Source organism: Rhinolophus hipposideros (genome assembly GCF_964194185.1).
Source record: "Rhinolophus hipposideros genome assembly, chromosome: 4".
Classification (NCBI taxonomy): Eukaryota; Metazoa; Chordata; class Mammalia; order Chiroptera; family Rhinolophidae; genus Rhinolophus; species Rhinolophus hipposideros.
The window spans coordinates 13,830,381-13,857,315 of record NC_138050.1 but is presented as its reverse complement, the minus strand read 5'-3'; the positions used below and the strand labels follow the sequence as shown (position 1 = coordinate 13,857,315).

The 26,935-nt window shown below is 39.7% G+C and overlaps 1 protein-coding gene across 3 annotated transcripts in view; it reads left to right on the top strand.

Annotated features, from left to right (window-relative positions):
- The window catches only part of SMAD9 (SMAD family member 9), an 81,505-nt gene extending 56,468 nt beyond the window's left edge, over positions 1-25,037 (top strand). For 2 of the 3 annotated variants that reach the window (XM_081046889.1, XM_081046890.1), the window contains 4 exons: positions 3,625-3,735; positions 4,915-5,136; positions 13,493-13,749; positions 21,774-25,037. In XM_081046889.1, coding sequence (XP_080903015.1) covers positions 3,625-3,735; positions 4,915-5,136; positions 13,493-13,749; positions 21,774-21,917 — 734 coding nt within the window. In that variant the 3' untranslated portion in view covers positions 21,918-25,037. The remainder of the gene's footprint in view (positions 1-3,624; positions 3,736-4,914; positions 5,137-13,492; positions 13,750-21,773) is intronic. The other variant, XM_081046891.1, reaches the window with a different exon arrangement.
- The last annotated feature ends 1,898 nt before the right edge of the window (positions 25,038-26,935 follow it).

Sequence of the window (26,935 nt, the reverse complement as noted above, 5' to 3'; positions counted from 1 at the left end):
GTCTTTGCTCAGCTTTCTGGTTCTGATCCTCTAGAAACTCTCAAAAACGAACTGGATTTGAACAGCATCTATCCTGGGAATTTCCAGGGATTTTTTTTTAAAGGCAGTAGCAATAATATTATATAAAAGACTTCTCTAAGCTGAGCGGGAAGACTTGGCCCAAGAGCAAGCAGTGTGAAGGATCAATGTGAGGCCTTTTCTTTGGCTGCCTCTTTCAACAATCAAAGGGAGCCCCTATCAACCAAAGATGTGTGCGTGTGTGTCCGTGGGGCAGAGGGAGGCTCCAGCTCCAGCCTGTGCGTTCCCCGTTTTCGCTGTGGGAAGCCAGCACAGCTTCTTGAGGGTAGACCTAGACAATCCATAGTTGCTGAACTGAAAAAGTGTGTGGAAGGGAGAAGGCGAACCAAACCCGTTGTGGTAAATGCACGGAACACCACACGTATAAAGTGGGTATGAGTTAGAGAATGAAGAAAAGATTCTGTGTACCTCATGGGGGTGAGATAAATAACATCCGGAGCTATCAAGTTCCTGAAAGCATGCAGACATGCATTTGGTGATCCGCCTCATTCATTTCTTCATATAGTCACTTCATTTAACAGATATTCAATGAACTCTCACTACATGCAAGCATTGCCTTAGGGTGCTGAAAGGAAAATTATAAGATTCATAAAAGTCGTCCCTGTCCTCAACTCATAAAATGTGGGAAGACAAAGAAGGACTTGCCCCTTTCTTTTGGAGTTAATTCAGTTCTTCCTTTTGCCTCCTCAGCAGTACATATACTATTTTACATATACATCTACTGTTAAACTTCTCACACTATTATATAATTTCTTGTGTCTGCTTTCTCCATTCAGCTGTCAGTTGTCTTCTCTTGTATGTCTAGCACAGAGCCTAAAATGTGGAAGGTGCTTATTAGGTGATTACATAGGCATTTGGAACTTGGGAGTAGAGCTCAGAGTCATAGATACAGGTTTTATTGAGTCAGTAAATAATGACTGATCACCTGCTAAGTGTCAGGCTCTGTACTAGTGCTAGAGGTACAGTGATGATTGATTCCGGCAGTGGTCCCTGACCTTCCAGAGGCGATGACTATTGATTGAGAACAATCATAAATAACAAAGTGTAATAAAGGCTGTAGCAGTCCAGGCTATTCATTATAAGGACTTGAACTCAAGAAGGCATGTGGGCATGGAAAGAAGGCATTGAATTTGAGAAGGTAGAATTACCAGGACTTGATGTGGGGATGAAGGCTGACATGTGGCCCAGGGGTCATTCACACAGAGCGGAGGAGGTGGTTGAAGTCTTGCAAGTGGCCGAACTCACTGAGAAAGGGACACAATAGAGAACTCATTTGAGGACAGAGCCCTAGTTCAGGGACAAGAGGATAATTATGTGGCACAATGCATACAGAGGGTGCCAAAAAAATGTATACACATTTTGAGAAAGGAAAAAACTGTATTAAAATTACGCTGAAGGTAACCACTTTGAGCATCTCTTTTAATTGCAGAAGTGAAACGTGACTTGTATTCATCTTTTGTTATCAGTATATCTTGAGTACTACAATTTTAATACAGTTTTTTCCTTTCTTAAAATGAATACAATTTTTTTTTTGGCACCCTCTGTATTTACTTAAAACACATTTGTGCTATGAAGAGTTCCTGTACGGACTTTGTGTTCCTGCACTGGTTAAACTAACAGGTTGGTGCCTTTCTTCCCTTTCCCCTCCCATGAAGGTCAGATCCCAGCACTACAGTACAGAAGCTGGTTAGTTTCTCACGGTGGGAATAGCCCTTTTAATTTCAAAGAAAATAATTCTTCTCTGAATGATTAACAGCAAAATTCCAAACTGAATAACAGATCTATGGATAAAAAAGACTAGAAGGAACTTTTGAGATTAACTGGTTCAGCGTCTTAAACTTTTTAAAACAACTTTATTGAAATATAATCCACATGTCATGCAATTCATCCATTTAAAGTGTGCAATTCAATGGTTTTTCATGTATGATATTACATTTTTAAAGTTGTGGTAAAATATGCATCACACAAAATTTGCCATTTTAATCTTTTTTAAGTGTACCATCCTTTAGTTACATTCACAGTGTTATACAACCATCGTCACTATCTATTTCCAATTTTTTGTCATCACCCCAGAGACTCTACCCATTAAGCAATAGCTCCCCATTCCCTGCCTCCTTCCAGCCCCTGGTAACCTCTAATCCACTTTCTGTCCCTACGAATCTGCCTCTTCTAAGGCACCTCATAGAGATGGAATCATACCATACTTGTGCTTTTGTGTCTGGCTTATTTAACTTAGCACAGTGTTTTCCCAGTTCGTCCATGTCGGAACACCTATCAGTTACTTCATTTCTTTAACTGAAAAATATTCCATTACATGGATATACCACATTTTTAAAAATCTATTTATTTGTTTATAGATATTTGCATTGTTTCCACCTTTTGGCTACTGTGAATAATGCTGCTATGAACATTGATGTGCAAGTACCTGAGTCCCTGCTTCTAATTCCTTTGGGAATATGCCTGGGAGTGGAACAGCTGGATCATATAGTAACTCTGTATTCAGACCCTTCATTTTATAGGTAGATTTACTCCAGGACCTGCAAAAGGGTCACTTTGCTTTATATCTTTTCCACCAGGGTTATAGTTCATTTTCTCACATGGAAATGCCTTATCCATGCTTATGAGGTGTGGTCAGCAGACCGGCTCAGTGCCTGTTAAAACATACCTGGCTACATCCAACCCCTGATCTATAGACTTAGCATTTCTGGGGGTGAGGCCAGGAATCTGCATTTTTCACAGTTCCACTGGCAATTTTTATGCACACTTGAGTGTGAGAACTGCTTGAATGGACAAGTCAACAAAGGCAGACTGATTCAAGCTTTTATGCTGTTGAAGTCCACTGCTAATATGATGAGGCCATTCCAAAGTGACATTAGGAATGTATACAGAAAGAATCAGTTATTCTGAGGTCCTCACTAAAGAGCTTTCCTTCTGCCCCAGGAGTTTTTATTGTGTTATGAATTTGAACGCACGCCATTTTTCTAATCATGATCACTATCTAATCATACAGCTGATATCTGGGGAGAAGAACCCTGCTCAGCGTGCCTTGGGCTCAAGGTTATAACCAGGTTTCAGCTGTTCTGTATTTTGGGGGCACATTTTGAACCATCTCAGAGACAGAACATCCCTGTAGCCATTGTATTATACAATCCATGGCAACAGAGGAACTGAAACTTTAGCTCAGTTTAAAAAGGTTTAGCTTTCTCTGTTTTGAAAGCCAGATGACAGACTCTTCTGCTCTTGAGAAAAGCTAGGAGAAGAGCTCCTAGATTTGAAAATCTTATCCTGAAGCCATTTGAACTCAATAATACTTCATAAGTCACAGGGAAAATTAATCAACCCTTTAGTGAGGAGCTTAGGACAACCCACTTCTGTAGGACACTCACTATGTCACTTCATAATACTCTCTTACTTATTATGTTACTGGTCTCTCTAGGAAAACACTGTCCACCAAAACCGGGAGTTTAATGGCCAAAAAGGTTGGATCAGAGTGTCTTTGTGTAGTTTATCAGTTTGACATGCCTTTGTTTTACTGCTTTCTTTTAGTTGACACACCACCCCCGCCTTATCATGCCACAGAAGCCCCAGGGACCCAGAATGGCCGACCTGTAGCAGCCACAGCTGATAGTCATTTAGTGCTGTCAATGCCTAATGGAGGTAACTTTGTAGAAGAACAGCTAATGTAGCTATTTTCCAAGAGTATTTCCTATTACCCTGAAACAAAACAAATCAAAACCAAACCGAAACAAAATATGCTAGCCTGCTCTTTCGCAAGTGTTTTAAGGGACAGACAGCATGGCTTTGCATTTTAACTGCGGCATTCCTCAGTACCATAGAGTAAATGTTTTATTATCCCGGTAACTAGAATACGTTAATTTTTTGTTTTAACCTTTTAACCTAACATTTAGAATTTTGTAGTTCTTGATGTTTCGTGTGGAACTGAGTATTTAAGAAGTTAGCGATGTTGTCCTACTTGTGTTTTCACTGTCGATTTAGAGGGGTGTCTTTCATTTGACTTGTAGGGGATGCTCTTCGAAATAGCTGTAAAGAGTCTTTACGAAATATTATTTATATCTGACAATAGGCTAGAAAAATGCTGCTTCACTTTAATGTTCATACAAACCATGTGGCAATTTGTATAAATGCAGATTTTGATCCACTCGATCTGGGGCTGGGCCGAAGAACCTGCATTCCTGACAAGCTCCCAGTGATGCATGGCTGCAGTTCCAGGAACCACACCGAGTGGGGGTGGGGGTCCAGAGGGGTTTACAGTGTACTTAAAGTATCCCAGAGTGAATTCTTTCATAAGTTAAGAACCTTTTGTCAATCAAATAACCCCCTAATTTTTCTAAATTTGTATTTTGTGCATAAAGGAACACACGGGTGAGTCAGTAGGTTCTTAGAAAACGGTACTTTTGCTACAAGGATTCACTTTGGCACAGTGGCAGTAATACGCTAGCTTTCACGTGGAGAAGTGAGGTGACCTGCCAACTTCCTTTTACCTGTGGTTCCTGTAGGGGTGATGAAGTGTACACAGATCTGTTCATAGCATTGTTTGCCTGACCCCCTCAACACTCATAAATTTGTATATGTACAAACTACATATATAGGGTGAGTCACTAGGCCTGCGGTCTCTATCAAAGGGGCGTTACCCGGATAAGCTCACCACAAAGTTTCCACAAAAGTGACAGCTTTGAAATGATGGCAAAGCAGCGGTCTTGGTCTTGCAGCCAACTTCCTGCTTAACAGCATTAATCTAAGTGTCTCGGTGCAATCAGGAGATGCGCAACCCAGGCCTGACGGTAGTGATATGCTGTCTGGTTCGTTCTCTTGCAGACTTCCGGCCGGTTTGCTACGAGGAGCCGCAGCACTGGTGCTCAGTCGCCTACTACGAACTGAATAACCGAGTTGGGGAGACGTTCCAGGCTTCCTCCCGAAGTGTGCTTATAGATGGATTCACAGACCCTTCAAATAACAGGAACAGATTCTGTCTTGGACTTCTTTCTAATGTAAACAGAAACTCAACAATAGAAAATACCAGGAGACACATAGGAAAGGGTAAAAGAAATACGTAATTTCTCTACATGTTCTTCTAAGCTAAAACCTGGAAATAGAAACAAGCCATGTATTGGCACGTAAGCTAGTGGGATGACTGCAAGGCTGGTGAGCTGGGGAACCATGCTGGGTTACTGCTGGAGAACGCCCATGGGCTTCCAGCATCTTAGCTTTTTGACGCTGAGCTGGCATCTTCTGTGGGGTGACATGGGGTGGGTATTATGAAGACAAACAAGGTGATAAATATGAATGCAGGATGCAGTTATTGAATCGACACAATATGAATTATTTTTGAGTTGCCTAAAGATAAGATAACTTCTGAAGAAGAGGCGTTCTGGCTGGCTGGTTATTTACATGAGGTAATGTTACCTTTGGAGACTTAGAAGCTAGGGAGTCCTGAATTATTTATGTTTGGAAGTGATTGGGGTTCCTCTGTGTTCAGGCATTGTTACAACATCCCGGTGGGCACAGGCCTCACCGGGGTCCGGCCAGTAATGCTTTTGAAGCCTCTCTTACCGATGCGATCAATGGTACCAAATCCCAGCTGACTGTGAGGCCTGATTGAGGATCTTTAAATCGTTTTATTTTAGAATAGTTGGTAGTGCCTGAGTGACCGCTGGTTGTCCACTATCGTGTCAGATTGCTCCGGAATCACAGGTGTAAAGAACCTTCAGAGTCATTTGATCTTTTCCGTCCCCATCCAGCATCTGGGGAAGGGAGCCACATAAGACTTTTATTTCAAATTTCCAGGGAAGACTTATTATTTCACTTGATTCATTCTAATATCTTTCCCAGTGTACCTCCTAAGTGTCTCCTGTAGTAGTTAACCTACAAGCCATTGATTAGAAACAGGTTGAATTCATTCATGGTTGTTGACTCAATGGTGGCAGTTACTGTATGCTCCCATAGTGGCTTTGAGGTGAGTTATGAGAAACCTTGGCAGTGAAATGATAAATGAAAAATAGAAAATCGAAAACTAGGGGTGAGGAGGAGGAGAAGAATACAAGTGTGTCATCCGTGAGGATTAGCGTTGTGATTATGATTAAAATTTCAGTCTGGGTTTTTGGACAGGGAGGTCAGAAAAGGGACACTCAATCTGTAATGTAATTTTTATCCCAAAGGGGGAACCATAGCTGTTCTTCATAGGAAATAATGCTTTTACTTTGAATTTTTAAACAGATTTCTCAGGTGTGGTTTTACTTTCAAATGCTTTTGTTTTTTTTGATAAGGATCTTCAAGTGCAATCTATAGGCAGAGCATTAAAATGTAATGTTGTGGAGCTGTAGGGGGCTTGCAAGTTGGTCTATGTATTAGACGTCTGCTGAAGCCACTTGCTCCAAGGATAGAATTGAATATTGAAGGAGCGTTGAATACATTCTAGGAAGCTTTCTGCAAGTAGCTTGTTCAGCGTGCTCCTGACACGGGCATGGAGAATGGGTGTTTTGTGTTACTGGCTGAGAGCTAATCCGCAGAGTTAAGAAACCACAGAAGGAAGAGCTTAAGAAAGCTTAACCAAATGCTCACCTGGATGGAAGGGGACTCCATCCTCACGTGGTCCCCACGACAAAGCCACAGTTTTCTCAGAAAGCTGCTTTGGAATGGCTTTAATGTGAGAAAAAGGTTTTTTTTTTTAGAGGAACTACAAGCCATACCATAAAGCATGGCAAAAAAAATATATATATATATTGGCTTGGAATGTTTTCTAAAGCAAGAGCTCAGTCTTCTGTGAGGTCAGGGAACTGGTTTCCAGGTGCTCCTGTGGATGATTTGGTTCAAAGCAGCATGGTTTCCAGCCTGAATAAGTTTATCTAGGAGTGCATTGCATTAATGCATTCCCAGATCAGTGAATAAATCAACTTGCTCTGTGGAGTTCATTAATAGAGATGCTTAGATTTCAGAGACACACACTCATCATGCGATAATTTATTGAGTATCTACTTTTAGCCAGATTGTTGTGCCCCTAGGGATGCAGCAGTGGGAATAAAACAAATTGAAAGAAAAACCATTAAAAAAAAAAGACGAAAAATTCCTGCCCTCATGGATTATATATACAAAGGAAAGACAAACAAGAAATAATAGTATAATATGTCAAATCATAGTGTTTAGAGAAAAACAAAGGAGGGGAAGAGAAGAGGGAGGGCACGTAATAATTTAGGACAGAATAGCCAGCGAAGTCCTTCCTAAGAAGGTGACATGTGAGCAGGGAGCTAAAGAGGGAATGAGCAGTGCAGATATTTGGGGGAAAGTTTTCCAAGCAAAGGGAACAGCAGGTGCAAACAGCAGGTATGCCTTCCTGGCATACCAAGGGACAGCAGGATAGCCATGGTGATGGGACAGAGAGTGTAAGGGGTAGCAAGAGTCCTAGAGGAGGAAGCAGAACGAGATCCTGTCTGTTTTGAGTGCTTTTGCTCTGACTCTGTGAAATGGGAAGAAAGATTAAGTCGAGATATTTATAGATCTGAGTTTTCACTTTAAAAGGATCTCCTCGCTGCGCTATTAACATTAAACTATCGGAGGGGGCAAGGGTGGACAGTTTCTACCAAAAATGAATAAATAAAATTGTTTTTATTAGCGCTAATGATGAGCCATTTCTCCCCTCGATGGTTATCAATGAGCTTTGAGGCTACTTCCGGTATGTGTTCCTTGCCTCTTAAGTTAACTCCGATGGCTGGTCCTCCTAAGGAAGTTAATGCCACCACCCTCACAGCAGAGCATGTGCTTGGAGCTGTATTTTCTCTAGCGGTGATGGTTTATGCTGACTCACTCACCCAAGGCTCTTTCACCCCACTTTTCATCTAATAATGGGACACCACACTGTGAGACGGTGGGGCTAGTACAAAGCATGTATTTGTAGCCTTGCAGCAGTTAGCTGGTGCAAAGGGAATGGAACCTATTACTGTGACCTCACTAGCAAAGTCTTTTAAATTGCCGTTAGCAAGTTAGTGCTAGCGTACCAGAGGCTGCCACTTAAATATCTGCGGCAATACCCTGAAGAACCTGGAACACTGCATTCTAATATAAAGTCTATCCATATTCTTCTCTGAAGACCAGGCAAACCACTCGAACTCTTTCAAATGACTGCTAGCTACCCCCACTGATTCCTCATCTGTGTGAGGGATACTGGTGTGCACTTGCATCTATTATTTTTATAGGAACCTTACAAGTTAGGTTTCCTTAGTCCCATTTCACAGATGTGAAAATTGAAGCTCAGAGTTCAATAGCTTAAACATGGCCACACAAGTGATGCCTGGGATTTGCACCCTCCGCTCTGTCTCCCAGGCCCAGTTGCTCCCCTTTGCTGGAGGGGAGCGCCTCTCCTGCCTTTTTATGTTGGCCCCCCTCAGTATTGTTTGAAGAGCTCAATGTTTCGGCATGGAATGAAAGCACCTATCATATGCCACAGCAGTGGTGTGTCACAGTCACTTTGAGATACTGAAATGAGGCCCTACTAATAATAAAGGGCTTGAAGTTTACAATGATTTACTTTAAAAATGTAAATCAGAGATGATTTTGTTTTCCTTAAAAACATAGTCTTGACAAGGAGTACTGCACTGAGAGTTACACAGAGGCCCATGGGAGAATAATAAGGATCTTTATAGAAAACAGAACTAGTGACATAACAATACCGAGATGTGACTGCACAAAACAAAGCAAAGGTCATTTCCTGATGATTTGGGAGTGATGGAAGAGCCGGTCTAGGTCATAGGAGTGTAATACTTGCCTGCTTTTTTAGAGTGGCTTTTAGGATGGCCCTCGTTTCCAAACAATTAGGAAAACCACAGTTTCGGGTAATTTTGAATTGACTGCTTAAGCAGTGATATGCTCTTAAGATAACTGAGATAGGATTGTATTTCTCTGAAAGGCATGACTTAATATAATCAATAGGGCAGTCATCTCTGAGCATCTATGATTTGTGCTGGGACTGAAGAGAGCTCTCACTGAGCCGGGACCAGAGTCTGGGTGTGAAACTGACACTTGAGCAAGATGGGCACATTTTTCTTTTGCAGGTGTAGACAGGTTACATTTATTTATCCTGTTAGATGTTCATTCTTCCCCTAGTTAGTGGGAGAAAGTCAGTAGTTATAATCATTTCTGAGGTATTAGCCCCAGTTATTGAATTTACTGAGGCAAACCAAAACCTTCCTGAAAAATCATCACGTTTCAAATTATTGAATTGTTTTGGGAGTTAGTCTCACACCTTGTTATGAATCTTTATTTTCTTGCCTATCTCAAGTTCTGTAGAATTCCAATAATTCTTCCTATTTTATGAAAGGAATTATCCAGGGGCCAGGCTTTGCTTTGTCAGTTCCTTGAAAAGAGGGTTTGCATTTCCTCAAGGTGATTTTAGATTGCTTCCTTTCACAATAGATTTAGGTTCTGTGTCTCAAAATGTTCTTTCTGAGCTGCCTTGGAACTTGTGTAAGGCTTCTCATTCTTAAAAAAAGCAAATCCTAAAGAAACTTTCAACATAGACTGTCATACTATTGCAGTCATTAAACTTGATGTTGCAGAATACTTACTATCATGAGAAAATGTTCACAATGTGTTAATAAATGAGAAAAATGAAAAGATCCTATAGAATATGATCCTAATTTTGCTTAAATGCACGTAAAAAAGAAAGGTAGATAACAAATGTTAGCTTTATTTCTGGGCTGTGGATTTGTGGCTGCTTTTTATTTTCAGTGCCTGCATTTTTCTAAACTTTCTCTAGTGGGCTTTCATGCTCAGGTGAGGATGGGGTGGGCGGGGGTGCGGGAGAGCTGTCAGAACGAAGTCGCTGAGGTGTGAGTGGCATCGGTAGGGCACTCAGTGTAGGTCATTTGGGCCTAAACTCGCTTGTACATCACATTGGCCAGAGAGACTTCAATGTTTTTAAGTACAGATTTGGGGGACCCACAAAAGGGCATACAAAGGGGCAGCTTTGTATGAATTCGGAGCCCCTTTCTTAAGAGAAGTTACTGCCACCTGCTGGAGAAGTTTTGTAATAATCGACGTTTACAAATCTAGGAAGACAGGCACACCCCGGCGGTGTGCGTGCGCAGCGGTAGAAACAGCCCTGTGAAGGGCCCACCTCCGTCCTCTGAACCAAAGCCCCGGTGCGCATCTGGAAATCTGTACTTCTATTTATTTTGTGATTGATTGATTGATTGATTGATTAAAACATTTTTTATTTTGGAAAATTTCAAATATATACAAAAGTATAATGTCGTGTAATGAATCTTCATATTATCATTTCTAACTTCAGTAATGAGTCACATTCTGTGCCATTCTTTTCCTCTATCCTCCGTAATATTTCTACGAGAGTATTTTAAAGGCCATCTCAGACTTCCCACCCTTTCTCCCATATATTTGAGTATATGTCTACTTACATAAAGAATTTCTGAAAATATTACACACAGAAATATGCACTTTTGTAAACCTCCAGATGATCCTGATAATCAACCAGATTTTAAAATAGTTGTGCAGAAAAGAGGGCAAGGGGCAAGTCAGTTGCAAGGTCCAGGGAAGGTGTTGAGTTGGTGCAAGTAAGTTTAGGGTGTTTGCTAAGGAGAGGGGAAAGGCCTCAGTCCGAGCGGGCGGTAGGGTAAAGAAATCTGCTTTCTGCAGTGGTATTTTTCCCTCGCTCCCAATCAGGACGGGATCCATGCACATTCCTCCCACTTTGGGACACTGACTTCCTCCTCTGACTCTTAGTAGATTCCAGAGCATCGGCACCCTCCCAGCAGCCTAATTAACCTGCCCTCCTTCCAGTTTCCCCTCTGTCATTTAAGGCAAGGGCACTAAAAGGGAGCACACTTGCAGTCAGACACAGCAGATCCAAATCCAACCAAGATGTGACTGGTTCTAATTAAGCACAACATAGGACCTCCAAGTCCCTAATCTCATGACAGGTGGCTGGCAGTCACACACAAAAGGAAAGCTCAGATAAAGTAAGATGCGTCCCAAGAAGAGAGGTAGTCCAAGGTGTGGTTAGAACTTGCCTGCAGACTACACTGCCTCTGTTCTCTTCGTCATGTCAGATAGCACTTTCTTTGGTCATGTATCCTTACTGCTTACTGATCTCTATGGCGATCTAGAATCTAATACTGGGGGTGCCAAAAAATGTACACATTTTAAGAGATGTTATCTATGTTTTACTTTTCTAAGTTGAATTGAATTACCATAGCAAGGTGTGTGTGATGTTCGCTCAAAAGATGGCATTCATCAAATGAAAGCTAGCGTCATTCATTGAATTACAATTTTAACAGTTTTTTCCTTTCTTAAAATATGTATACATTTTTTTGGCACTCTCTGTACCTATGGTTTAAAGCCACCGTTTTGGCCTATCATGTGGCTACAAATAAAATCACTTGCCTACTTGACTCTTTTTTTAGATGTTGCTGTCTCTACCCAAAGCCTGCCTCCTTCTCCTTTGGGTTGAATTCCATCCTTATCCTGGTACGCAGAGCCGGCCCAGGTTTCCACATGTTCATCCCCTTGACTCTGTCCCTCTCCTGGTTCAGGATGCTAGACTACCACATACCTCCCAGGCTCCTCTCTGCTTTGTTATTCTGCCAACTGCGCTATGGTTTCCGATAAGACTAACAGGATTGAAAATCATTCCCTAAATAAAGACCAGCCAGATAAGAAATCTTATCTATTCTACTTAATAGGTTTGGGAGGATTATATATTTGAAGGTCATTCAAATCAAATACACGCTAAACACTTAGCAGCCCCACTGTCTGGCTGTTTCATTCCCTGCTATCCTGGCTTTTGAAACATCACAAGCACCACAGACGCAGGCCCTCCCCTGGGAGTTCACAGGATTTGGTGGTACCCCTTCCTCACCTTCAACATGTCAGTCCTGCCAAGTAACTATGTCCCAGCCAATGAGGACCATCCTTTTGCCTACCCCTCAGGGCCTGGGCCATGGGTATCAGACCCCAAGCCATTCAGGGAGAGTGAATAATGGAAATGAGAAAGGAAAGGGAGAGGCTGAGAGAAGGGCAGGAGCCCTCTGATCTGGGAAGGGAGGCAGAAACCTTGGCCTGAATATCAAGAGCTGTGCTTTACCTATAAGGCTCTGGATCAGTTTCTTCTGAGTGATGTGACTGGAATACATAATCCTGAAAAGTATTCTTTTCTAAAATTGTATTAAGGGAAAGAAGATGGGAATGGGAAACAAAAACAGTGGCAGGTAGTCACATAAAATGTAAAAATGCCTCCAGTGCTACTTAGAACCTGACAAAAAAACTGAGCGGCTATCTCAGCAATGGCTCCTAAACGCAAACTTATGCAAATTAGGGTCTCAGAACCCCGGAGGTCTATAAATTCTATTTAACATTTTGTATTTTCATTTTGAGGAGATCCAAAATATATCACTGGATGTAGATTCCAGTTCATTTCTACGAACACCTTGTAACTGCAGGGTGATTGTATTTACAATCACGTTGACCCCAAGTGGTGGTGAATTTTGCTTCTGCTAAAAGGTTGGAGGGAAAATGTTCTGGTATTTAATACTCACTGGACTAGAACTTCTTCATTTTATCTAACCCCAGTCCCTTGCTGTAAATTTCTGTTGAATCTCAAACCCAGACATTTGGAGGGAAAGAATCAACTCAAATTTAATTTGGAATAAAAAGTAGTGTGAGCAGCAGCGTTCTCAGGATGCTCATTTTTGCCTTTTAACTCCAAGAATGTGAGATGAAGGTAACATAAGCTACATTCTGATTGTCTATATCTGAAAATGCGGCAAGAATTTCATTGTTCATAAATAAAAAAAAGGCATATGTCTGCGATCTATATTAGTAGGTGATAAGCTTTAAAATGAATTAGGTCTCTTTGAGGTATTTGTTGAGAAGTGGATTTACAATTGTTGGCAAAATAAAATTTAAACTTCATTTATTGTTTCCTCTGAAGTGAGTTTAGTATATACACATAAGTAGCATTTTCTACCTATGTCCAGTTTTAATCTTTTTATTCATATATGTGTCTGAAGGACTATTTGATGTTTTCTGCATCACGTGCTTATTTTGTATCTGCTATTATGAACTCTTGCTTTTAGAACGAATGAGCGTGAGATTGAGAAAGTAACGGAAGGAGTAGTACATATATGACAGCCGACTTATTTGTTCTTGGCAACGATTGTAAATGTGGGTTGCAATCTACTCTTAAATGGACTCATGGAAAAAACACAGATTATAATGAAAACGAGTCAGCATTTGGGTCACACAACCTACTATTCTATTGGTGATAATTAAAATTAACTTCACAGTAGATAGTCACATCTCTTGAGGTTACAGAGGTCAGTTAGAAGAGAATGGTGTTGCACCTGAGCTAAAGGTGGTGCTGGTGTTTGAAGACTGTTTTTCCTCCTAGGTGTGCATTTATATTACGTCGGGGGAGAGGTTTATGCTGAGTGTGTGAGTGACAGCAGCATCTTTGTTCAGAGCCGGAACTGCAACTATCAACATGGCTTCCACCCAGCCACAGTCTGCAAGATCCCCAGTGGCTGCAGCCTCAAGGTCTTCAACAACCAGCTCTTTGCTCAGCTACTTGCGCAGTCAGTTCACCATGGATTTGAAGTCGTCTATGAGCTAACTAAGATGTGCACTATCCGGATGAGTTTTGTTAAGGTAAGGAGTGCTTGTCCCAGATTGTAAGACGCAAAATGAAAAACAAAACCAAAAGCACTCTTTGGTAGATGTTGCAGTTATACAGCCAGTTCAAGTAGACAACAATTTTTTTGGAAGTCTATTTAATTGTCTTTAGGAAGAGCTCCTCTATGAGTATGAGTTCTCCTGGTTAGCAATCATTAGAAAATTCTTAAGCATAATACTTTTGGAGGAAAAGCAAGTTAAGGTAGTGACCTGATTTTTTTTTTTTTAATGCATAAGATAAAGTGACACTTATACTTTTATTTTGACATTAAGTATTACTTTATGTTAATTTCAGGTGCACAGCATAATGGTTCGACATTTATATAATTTAAATAATTTACAAAGTGATCCCCCTGACTAGTCTAGTACCCACCTGGCACTATACATAGTTATTACCATATTATTGACTATATTCCCTGTGCTTTACTTTACATCGACATGACTATTTTATAACTACCAATTTCTATTTTTTAATTCCTTCACTTTTTTCACTCTGTTCCCCAACCCCCTTTCATTTATCACCCCAATAAATCTAGTACACATCTAATACCATACATTGTTATTACAGTATTATTGACTATATTCCTTATGCTATAACCTGCATTCCCCAAGACTACTAATTAACAACCAATTTGTACTTCTCAATCCCTTGCCCTTTCTCACCCACCCCAATGCCTTCCCATCTGGCAACCATCTAAATGTTCTCTGCATGTATAAGTTTGTTTCTGCTTCGTTTATTTATTTTGTTTTTTATATTCCATTTACAAGTGAAATCATAAGACATTTGTCTTCGTCTGTCTGACTTACTACACTCAGTGCAATACCCTCTAGGTCCATCATGTGGCAATGGCAAGATTTCATTTTTTTTATGGCTGAGTAATATTTCATTGTATATATGTACCATCTCTTCTTTGTTCATCAATCCATTCAGGGACACCCAGGTTGCCTGCATATCTTGGCTAGTGTACATAATGCTTCAGTGAACATATGGATGAGCACATCCCCTTGATGTAGCATTTTGGTTTCTTCAGACAAACACCCAGAAGTGGGATGACTGGGTCCTTCTTTGTCTTGTTATAGCCTTTGTTTTGAAGTCTATTTGGTTTGGGATAAGTTTTGCTACCCCAGCTTTTTTGTTTGTTTTCATTTTCATGAAATATCTTTTTCCATCCCTTTACTTTCAGGCTGTGTCTGTCTTTAGATCTGAAGTGAGTCTCTTGTAAGTAGCATATATAAGGATTTTGTTGTCTTATCCATTCAACCACTCTATTGATTGGAGCATTTAATCCATTTACATTTAAAGCAATCATTGATAGATATGTAGTTATTGCCATTTTATTAGTCATAGTATTGATTTTTTTTTCATCTTAAAAAAGTCCCTCTAATGTTTCTTGTAATACTAGTTTGGTGGTGATGAACTCCTTTAGCTTTTTCTTGTCTGGGAAGCTCTTTATTGGTCCTTTGATTTTAAATGATAGCTTTGCTGGGTAGAGTAATCTTGGTTATAGATCCTTGCTTTTCATCACTTTGAATATTTTGTGCCAAAATTTGTGCCAATTTTTGTGCAATATTTGTGCCACTTTGGCTTGCCAAGTGTCTGTTGAGAAACTTTTCTGACAGTCTTATGGGAGCTCCCTTGTAGGTAACTAACAGCTTTTCTATTGCTCCTTTGAAGATTCTCTCTTTTTTTTTTTAACCTTTTGCATTTTAATTATGATGTATCTTGGTGTGGGTCTCCTTGGGTTCATCTTGTTTGGGACTCTGTGCTTCCTCGGTTTGAATATCTATTTCCTTTGCCAAGTTATGGAAGTTTTTTTGTCAGTATTTCTTCAAATAGGTTTTCAATTCCTTGCTGTCTCTCTTCTCCTGGTATGCCTATTGTGCAGATGTTGGTACGCTTGATGTTGTTCCAGAGGCCCCTTAAACTGTCCTAATTTTTTTGGATTCCTTGTTCTTTTTTGCTGTTCTGTTTGGGTGTTTTCTGCTACCTTATCATCTAAATCATTGTTTCACTGATCCTCTGCTTCATCTAATCTGTTGATTCCCTCTAATATATTCTTCATTTCAGTTATTGTATTCTTTATTTCTGACTGGTTCTTTTTTATGTTTCCTGTCTCTTTGTTTAAGTTCTCACTGAGATCATGAAGCATCCTTATAACCAGTGTTTTGAACTCTGCATCTGGTAGATTGCTTGTCTACATTTTCTTTAGTTCTTTTTCTGGAGCTTTGTGCTGTTCTTTTATTTAGGACATGTTTCTTTGTCACCCCATTTGGCTGCCTCTCTGTGTTTGTTCATATATATTAGGTAGAGTTGCTATGTCTTCTGGTCTTAGTTGAGTGGCCTTATATAGTCGGTGTTCTGTGAGGTCCAGTGGCCGTCTTCCTGGTTCCAGAGCTGGGTGCTCCAAGTGTTTCCCTTGTGTGGATTGTGTGTGTCCTCCTGTTGTAGTTGAGCCTTGATTTCCATTTTCAAGTCAATGGGAGGGATTGACCCTCAGGCTCATTGGTTGTGAGAACTGGCAGTGACTACAGTGGAGTTGATGTGGTGTGTGGGCTGACCCTACAGAGCAAGATTTGCTTTAGCAGGGCTCTGGTGCCTACGCAGTCTGCTGTTTGGGTATGTCGTCCTTGAAGATAGCTAGATGATGCTCCAACTCAGTTGGAAGCTGGCTATGGGGTGTGCCAGCCCCGGAGCCTCTTGGGAGGAGACCCACTGCACTTCAAGTTCAGCCACAGCCTGTGCCCTGCCTGGGGCCACCCAAAATGAGTCATAAGCAATCCACAGATGGCCACCACCTGCACTGTGCTTAGAGGGGCCTCAAGAGGCCAAGCCATGAACCAATGCTGGCTGTCACTAGTGCCAGTCTTCAGGCTGTTCAGCCAGAGGTACAGGACATGCTGAAGCCGAATGCTGCTTGTTTGGGTTTTGTGAAACTTTGAGAAATTTTATGAAAGTCTGCAGCATGAGCCAAAGCAGGCTGTTTGTATAGAAAAACCACTGGAAGCAGCTTGGGTTTGCCCAAAAGTTAGGTGGGGCAGGGTCTCAGAATCACCAGTGTGGGGTGAATGAACAGTATTAGCTAGGTTGATGGAGATTCAGATATGGTGGTCATCTGTGACTGCACATCGGGAAGGGAGAGGGCTCAACAAAAAAACAATGGCTTCCACAAGCTCCTCCATCTGGGAGAAAGCTGTTCCCTCAGCCTCACCCTGACACCAGACAACTCAGTTTTCCCCTTGTATGTCCCCATTGCCTCTCTAGTTGTTGCCTCAACATTGGAGTTTAGATCCAGTGATTCCATCAGTGGGTAAGTCTGTGTATTGTCCCTTTAAGAGTTGCACCTGGGAGTGCAGCCATCCTCTGTCTCACTCAGCCACAATCTCCACTGGTTTTCATAGCCAGAAGTTATGGGGACTTCTCTTCCCGAAATTGAAACACTGGGGCTGGGTTGCCTGGTGTGGAGCCGGTCCCCTTACTCCACCAGAGTGGATCTCTGCAGCTGAGATATCCCTCTCAATTTTTAATGGTCACACACAGGTATGGGACCAGCCCATTTTGCATCTCTGCCCCTCCTCCCAGTCTAGAGGTGGCTTCTTCTGTATGTCCTTAGTTGTAGGGCTTTGGGTCAGGTAGCTTCAGGTGATTCTCAATGATGATTGTTCTGTAGTTTAGTTATAATTTTGATGTGTTCATGAAAGGATGTAAGCATAGCATTTACCTACTCCACTATCTTGATGACATTAATACTTTTAAAGGACTTGATGCTACAGAGATTTTTCTATCCCTCAAATTGCCGAGAACTACTGTCATTCAATAAATGTCAGTGTACTTGCCCGAACGAAATTAGATATTCTTACACTTAGAAAGCATGCAGGTAAATGGAGGAGATAATATTTATAAATAAGCTACAAAAAAGAATTGACTCTAATATAAGATACTATAAATTAAGTTCTGTCATAAAAGTATAAACAAATTAGGATAGAAACATTATGTTGGGTATGATTAATTCTGAAAGAGTACTGATGTTCTGTTTATGAATATTTATTGAATTTCTCAAGTTAGATCTTGTTTAAGTTGATGTGAATGTTGGAGCACTGAGGAAGTTACAACTGGATTTGCACATTGAAGCTAAAGTCCTCAGTTTCATCATCTGCTATTTCATCTCTTGCAAAGTGACTGCAAGTAATTCTAATATTTCAAAGTCTTAGTTTATTTATCAAACTATCTGGGCATAAGTGACACAGTTTTCACATTGTCACATATCCATCCACTAGAATCAGGAATCACTATGGCTTGTAGATTTTTCAAATCATTTTTTTAAATTTACCATGAAAAATCATTGTCCTGTTTTTCATACTCAAATTACGTTTTTATTGTATTTATAATTTCAGTAATTATTTTTTAAAAAGATTCAAGAATACAGTTTCCAATTTAATAAATAGCTTCTTGAAACTATTTCTCCCTCATGATGACAAAACAGTTTTATTCAAATTTACTGGTAAGCTTTAAAAAGCATTTTTACATTGTAAAACAATTAACAAATACCTGGAATTTTTTTCAAATGTTCTGATACCTTAGAGCCAGCAGAGGGCATAAAATTGCCATTACTGAGCCATCATTTGAATTGTGCAGTTATTTTTTTCTAGGTCTGTGTTTTAAATTAGAATGAAATGCCAATATCTCAGAGATAATAATTTCACTATAATATATGGTTGCATAGAAATCTGATTTTCCTAAAACCAACTACAAATATTGATCAGATATACAACATTTAAATCATAAATCTGGACAATTCACAGAAAACAAACTATTAGGAATATTGTAGGGACTTTTTAAAAACTAAATCCTTAGCAAATATAACTACAGGTGATCAGTTTAAAAGAAATTTAAAAGTTATCATCACATAACAAGAAATGTGTAACTATAGGAGGTACTATAGTTTAGTTTAGGTACTATCTTAACTAAACTTACTGTGGTAATAATCACTTTGCTATATGTACCGGGGGTGCCAAATAAAATGTATACACATTTTAGGAGATGTTATCTGTGCTTAAGCAGCAGTTTGCCATAATCAGAAGTGTCTGGATGCTGATTGTTATCACTATGAGCACCTCTTGTAATTCCAGAAGTGAAACGTGACTTGTATTCATCTTTTGTTATCGGTATATACTGAGTATTACAATTAATGCAGTTTTTTCCTTTCTTAAAATGTGTATACATTTTTTGGCACCATCTGTACACACACACACACACACACACACACACATATATACACAGAGGGTACCAAAAAATGTGTACGCATTTTAAGAAAACTGTATTAAAATTATAAGAGGTACTCAAAGTGATTATCATCAGCATCCAGACACTTCTGATTATGGCGAACTCTACTGCTTAAGCAACGTTGATCAAAGTGTCCACTTGTATACATTTTTTGGCACCCCTGATATATCAAATCATTATGTGGCATATCTAAAACTGATACGTTATATGTTCATGAAAAGACAGTACAGATGAAAAGAATATAAAATATCTTGTTAATAATTTCATATTGATTACATGTTAATATATCACTTTGACTATATTGGCTTGAGTAAAACAAATTATTAGAACTTTAAAAAATAAAAATAAATTATAGATGACTAAACACCAGTGGCTACTACTGGGGGGTGATGGACTAGTTCATCTTTAGGGTCTCTTTCAGCTCTAATTTTTACTAATTCTAGGACTCAGTCAGTCAGTCAACAAATATTTATTGAACACCTACCATGTACCAGCCAGGCACTACTCTAGGCATTGGAATACATCAATGGTTACTTAAAGACCTCTGCCCTCGTGGAATTTGTATTCTAGGAGGGAGAGAGACAATAACAAGTTACAATAAAGAAATTTAATGGAAAGAGAAAACGTAGAGCAGGGTAAAAGGAAGTGGAGTGCTGGGTAGGGGTAGATTGCAGGTTTTAAAATGTGGGCAGGGGAGTCCTCATTGAAGAGATGACACATCAGCAAAGACTCGCAGGAGATCGGGCGGTAGTCATAGAGATATCTGAGGGGAGAGCAGTAGAAGCACAGGGAAGAGCAAGCCCCACAGCGAGAGGCAAGAGCGTGCCTGGGAATTTGTAGCAGTTTAGAAGCCGCTGTCACTGGCACACCATGAAGGAGGGGATGTGATCACAGCAGTAGCAGCGAACCAGGTCAGTGCTGTGTCAGCCACTGCGAAGGTGTGGGCTTTCACTCTAAAGAGAAGGGGAACCATTGCAGGGACTTGAGCAGAGGATTTTCATGATCTGACTTAGGATTTTAAAGGATCACTCTGGTTGCTATGTGGAGAACAGATATTATGCAGGCAAGGTTGGAAGTAGGGAGACCAGTGGGAAGACTGTTGCAATATTCAGATGAGAGATGATGGTTGTTCCCACTAGGAGAGTTGCAGTACAAGCTGTGAGAAGGGGAAGCGTTCTGGATTGTGAAGGCAGATTTGATGCGGGGTATGAGGAAAAGAGAGGAGTTAGATGAATTTGCCTTCAACCGAGATGGAGAAGATGCAGGTAGATCAGGTTTTGATACAAGATTAAGAGTCAGTTTTAGTGAGAATAACTTGGAGATGTCTGTCACACATCCAAGCGGAGATGCTGAGTGGCAGTTAGATGTGTAAGTCTGGACTTGGGGAGAGAGGGCTGGGTGGAGATGTAAATTTAGGAATTGTCAGCACACGGACAGTATTGAACTCCAGGAGCCTGGATGAGATCACCAACAGTCTGAATTTAAACAGAGACAATAAGGGATTCTAGGGTGGAGCCCTGGGACACTTCAACTTTAACAGATGGTGGAGAAGAGAAGGAACCAGTGGGGATGACTCTGAGGATATTTGCTAGAAAGGGAATCAAAGGCATAGGGCAGTAATCTGTGGGGGCAGTAGGGTCACGAGAAGTATTTTGAAGATGGGAGATATGTATTTCAGCATGTTTGTACATTGATGGGAATGATCCAATAGAAAGCAAAAGATTGCCTGAAAGAACAGAGCGATTTTCTGGAATGTTGTCTCCAGTGCACAAGTGGATGGACTGGCTTATTTGGAAACAGTCTATGGTAAGAGACGGAAAAACCAAGTCTGTGGGTGCAGGCGCTACGGAAATTCTCTTGTGATTATTTTATTTCTCCAATTAAAATAGGAAAGAAGATAGTCTCTGGTAAGCAGTCTGGGAGAGTAGGTGAGGTAGTCATTTGGGGCAGGGTGGGGGCAGAATGGGAGAGTGAAGGGACTGGGGGAGTAAGGTACACTTTGCAGGTGGCATCAAAGGTTCCTGGTCAGGAATGTAAAGTGTGATCAGGTAGCATTATTGTTTGAAATCAAAATTTTAAACAACTCTACAGAGAACCAGTGTTCCCTGTAGTCAAATTAGTAACAAAACTAATTTGCTTGACTGGATCTAGCTTCATTTTTAAAATAACTTTTCATTGATGTATAGCATATAGAGGAAAATGTACATTTGTTTGTTTACTGCCTCTCCTATGAATGGTAATAAATGGGAAATTGCCAAAAGTGAGCCAGAAAGCGAGAGGAGAAACAAGCTTTGTTAATCAATCCTGAATAATCAAGACCACCTTCCAGTTCTCTTTTTACAGTTTTCAGATCCATCAGTGGTCTGTAGTAACATTTTGTGCAAAACACTGTCTTCAGCATTAAGGGGGTGAATGTAAAGTCAAGTTTCTTTCCTTGTGGAAGGGAATATGATTTGCCAGTGTTTCTGACGTGACTGGAGCCCAGACCACCTCTAGATCCATGTATTTAGTTGTGGACCCAGAGGGAAAACATCTTAGAGGGTCTGGTTGATTCAAAAGATGCCCTGTACTTACAGGAAGGTGGAGTTCATGTTCTTTCATGAGTCTTGGGAGCTGCTCTGGTGCGTGGGCTCTGTGTCCACTAAGCTCTGTCTCGCGCCTCTGGAAGCTGGCTGGAAAGTCTGGCACAATCACTCTTGGCTCCACTCTTGCTTTTCAGGGTTGGGGAGCTGAGTATCATCGCCAGGATGTCACAAGCACCCCCTGCTGGATTGAGATTCATCTTCATGGCCCACTGCAGTGGTTGGACAAAGTTCTGACTCAGATGGGCTCTCCACACAACCCGATTTCTTCAGTGTCTTAATAGTCATGTCTCAATCCACATTTCCATAGGATAGACGCTATTGCAGGCAGTGGCTTGTATCATTTCAGATTTGCAGCTAAGTGACGTGTCTAAGTACTTGTGTAAATACATCTAATATATACTATTCATCTATTTTATCACCATTTGTTTTGTGCTTTCTAGTTAACGTAATTGATGTCAGTACAATGCGATTAGAAAAGCAGGTTTTTTGTGCCTATGACGTAAGGAGCAGTAGCTTCTTCTGTTAGAAGAAACAGGAAAGGCAACTGTGTCAACAGTATTTGAGGGTGTCAGCAGAATGAAAGGCAGCATTAGTCAGCCATATCATTATAAGGCATATTGTGTGGCCGACCAGAAAAACATGAAAACTGTTTATATAGCAAAAATCAGGTACTAGCAGCACTAGAGCAAACAACACTTGTAGGTAAAACAAAGCAATCAAACCATATAATTTAAATGATCTCACTTTTAGTGCTACTGGCAAGAAAAAAAATCAAGCTTACACAAATCAATTATGTAAGATAAGCCACATAAGCTTTATTTTCTTTCTGAAGTTGAAATAACTCTAGCTGGACTATTGTGCTGATATTAACGGTACCTTTTAAACAGACTTAAACTGTGAAGCTGAAGTCATGTTGCCTCATACCTACCCCTGTAAAAAAAAATCCTGATTTTAATGTGGCAAGATAAATATGAAAATAGCATGAAATACGTTATATTCCCAACTTGCAAGATGAGACCAGAACTTAGCCCAGGAATCTCCCGGGGACTCCTGCTTCCCATGTGGGAAAGCAGGTCCGTTTTCCTGGTTACTCCTGTGGGCAGTCCTGCAGACTTATGAGTCCCCACAGTGAGCTGTGAGCCCACATGTGTTAAGTCCCGTGTGGGGAAGAAGCAGGTAAAATCAGAGGGTTGGACAAAAAGAATCAGATGTTTACTTATGCCTTCTCACATTCCCACATTAAAAGGCTCCAGGTGAGGGCCCCCTTTTGCCGTATTTTCCTCACCTGTTGACAAATAGTAACGACTTACAGGTTGCTAAAACAGCAGTGATGACTTTTGAGAAAAGACACACTGTTAGGATCAAATTTATGAATTATTTAACTTAGAGTCTCTGTTGAATAAATTATCTACTGGCCAAATCCTGTAGCCTCTTAATAAAGCTTAAGTCTCATACCTGGAAATAACTTCCCAAGTAAAGTGATACTAATTTCATAATCTCTGTAATTTCTGGGGAACAGTGGTACTGAATAATAGCACATTTAAAAATACGCAATGTTAAAAACCTGTTCTTCTTTACCCGTGGCTGATAAAGAGAGGACAATCACCCAAATTTCTAGGTAATCTCATGTATGTATATATAATTCCCACCCATAAAACACAGTATTGCTTGGAAAAATATTTCACACGCTCTTAAAGTGTATAATTTAAGAAGGTAACTATGCTTGTAACAGAAGGTACTTCAATAATTCAAGAGGTTTCTTCATTTATACATTCTGTCTCAACTCTTTTAGCGTTAGTGCACATAGTAGTTGTTTGTCATTAAATTGTATTCAAGGTAGAAATGATCATATGAAAAAGCTATATGAGTGAGCTACTACTGTCACATGTTGTAATGACTAGTGTTATCTAATAGAAACTTTCATATATACAACAGAAAATAATTATTACATTTTACATGAAAACTAAGTGACCCATTTAGAGTTTGGAAAACCCTGTAGTGTATTGGGTCATCCACTATGTATTGTGCACTTGTATGTGCCAGGTACAGTGATAGGTACTGTGCAATCCAATGTGTACGAGAGACAACCTCACCCTCTGGTGCTGAGAGTCTTAGAGGAAATCTACTTGTGTAGACATCTTCATGTTTCAGAACTTGTATAACGAAACAAAATACGTGATCTTTCCTTAGCTCAAAAAATATATAATTGACTTCTTAATTATCTGTATCTTGAAATTTATTTCCCTTCTCTTCTGAGCAATCAGGTAATGGGTGAAAACTTCCTTGGATAAATGCTACTTTTCTTCTGGATTGTCCTAACGTTGTTTTTCTTCCTCACCTTGCTTCTATTTTCCAATAATTCTCCATCTCCTCTTTTCTTGGAAAAGGCATTAATATGGCGAGTCTTCCTCATACGAGTATCATTCCAGGAGAGAGCAGCAAGGACACATGGTTTCTGCTGCAGAGATCAAACACAGATTTCTTGATCAAAATTATTCTCTGGTAATCTTCCACCTTTACAGAATTAATCAGAACTGGTTGTTTATAAATGACATTTAAAAAATAGGATTTTCATTGAGCTTCGCGAAACCAGGACAAAATATTCCAGTAGACCTGAATTATTTCTTTGAAAAATAAATGATTAAAATGGTACATATGCATCATCATCAGTCATGTCTCAACAAAAGCCTTTATTATTAGGATATGTATGAAATTCAGAGATTTTGGAATGGATGAGAAGTTAACCCTTCGGTCATTGTAACATAGTCACATTTTAATCAGCCTTTTTTTTTTTTTTAACTTTTGCTGGTAAGAGTTGTCAAAGTTGTAGTGCAGTATTTATTCCCATTCATTCCTTGATGTAGACAATGCAAAAAAAAAAAAAAAGTAATGGCATTCTTTTGTAGGATAACTAGCAAACTGGACATGCTGAGCCTTTCAGTACATCAGCGATGCCAAACATGTTCAAGGTCGCCATGGACAAGGGTTGTGCAATAGAGAATAATAACGTTTTGGCTGCTCTCAAGGCCCAGGACATTTATCCTGTTGTGCAAGCCTGTTTTTCATTTTTTCTTCTTAAAAAATTGAGATGTGAAAGTTTTAGTTAGATGATATTTTAGTATCTGCCAGTGCTTTGGAACTATAAAGATGTCATTGTTGTACACATTCACTTTAGGGTTTCTGTGTGTTGACACTCAGTATAAATCAGGAAAAGCTGGGCTACAACCCAGCATTTAGAATCCCCCTTTCTTTGTCTTCTAAGGAACTAAATATCCCATAACAACACAAGCATTTTATAAGTATCACTTGCCTGACTTTCAGCACCTGCTTAACTTTAATGTGTCCTGAATATTTGCTGTGTATATTCAGTAAATAAAGCAAAATATAACATGCATTCCAAATTTTGTCTTTTTGTGTTATAATTTAACAGCTGAATTGTATGACAAGATTAGGTGATCTGGCAAATGTTAAGCGTACGTTCAAATTAATGTAAAACAAAACAAAAAACAAAGAAACTACTTCTAATTAAGTAATGCCTTTGATGAAAATACCGAGGCTTCAACTATCCATCAAATGCAGTTATCTGATTGTTTATAATAAAGATACCGTACCTGTATGTCTTTTGGCTCATTGTTCCCCGTAAACGTCATAGCAGGATTCATTGCATATGGGTCCTTAGGATGATCTTAAACCATCTCATTTTGAAAATAGAATGTTATTAAAGTCCAACATGCTATAGAGAAATTAGGTAATGGTTTTAAATTAAACATGTTGGGATAACTGTCATTAAATGTAGAATATTTAAGATATTTAGCTATAATTTTACAGAGGATATGCGTAGAAGCATTAAATAATACTGCAGTGTACAGGAAAGAATGAACAGTTTTATTGTAAACATCTGTATATTGCTGTGTATTACCTATTAGAAAGATGCTAAAGAAGGCTAGTGAGGAACAACTAAGATGAAATCCAGGAGGATCTCTCAAAATGTAAATTCTTAATTCCCTCCATTTAAATTTCTTTCCTGTCCTAAAATAGAGGGAAAAATATGTAACAAGTATTTTGAGAAAACAGCCATCTCATTAATTGATCAAAGTTTTTCCTTTATTTTTTTTTAAAGAAATGGAGCCCTTAATTCAAAAGAAATATTTTGTGGAATTCCAAAGCATAAGCAAAAGAAAGAGTCATATTCTGAGTCACATATAGGTAGGAATTAAGAGACCTTCAGTTTAGGCCCTAAGTTCATGGAGAGCAGTGCTTGTGTCTTGTTTGTTTTTGCATCTTCTGTGGTTCTTGTATCTACTATTTGGTATTGGCATTTCAAACACTAACTAGTACTTAATTTTAATATATCATGATACAGACATAAAACATTTTCCTTAAACGTTAGTCCATCTTAGAGAAGGAGTATTTTCATCATCTTAGAAACGTCCACACATTCACTTATCAGATGGGTCTTACGCATCAGTTACTACTAGGTAGTCACTGAAGATAACAATGACAAATGACAGTTTCTGCCTTAAGCTTATGAGTTTGTGGGAAAGGTGAACAAGTAGACCAATAAAGGTCAGTGTGCGATCGATCAGTTTGACAGGCTGCTGGGGGACCAAGGAACAACATCTCCATCTGGCCCTGGGTGGGTACCCAGGAAGGCTTTATGGGTGATCTGACTTGCCTGCCTTCCCATCGGTTCCCTTAGCAAGTCATTGCAGACGTTCCTAAACCAGGTTAGATGCCTATTCTCTGTGTTCCCATCATAAGCTGTGCTCATCAATGGTTAGTTATGCATTCCTTCACCATATTGTTTCTTGTCCATCTCCCTTCCAGGCTGGGAGCTCTTGAAAGGGCAAGGGTTGTATCTATTCATGTTCATTTTCCAGTAATTATTTAGAAAAGCATTTGGATTCACATTGTTAAGGCAATAATGGAAACAAATTCTCCTTTTTAAAAATCAGCAAGTATTTAATTCCTCCTCTTCAAAATAAAAATAATTGCAAGTGTCCAATTGCATGGTCAGTGGTGACCATGCTGCAGCTGATGGAGATGAGAGAAGCATGCTTATGATTTAGTTTGGAAATACAGTTCACCCTTGAACAGCACAGGGATTAAGGTCACCAATCCCTGGACAGTCAAAAATCTGCATATAAATTTTGACTCGCCCAAAACTTAACTACTAAGAGCCATCTATTGACCAGAAGCCTTACCAATAGTGAACAGTTGATTAGCACATATTTGCATATGTATTATATATACTATTCTTATAATACAGTAAGCTAGAGAAAAGAAAATGTTATTA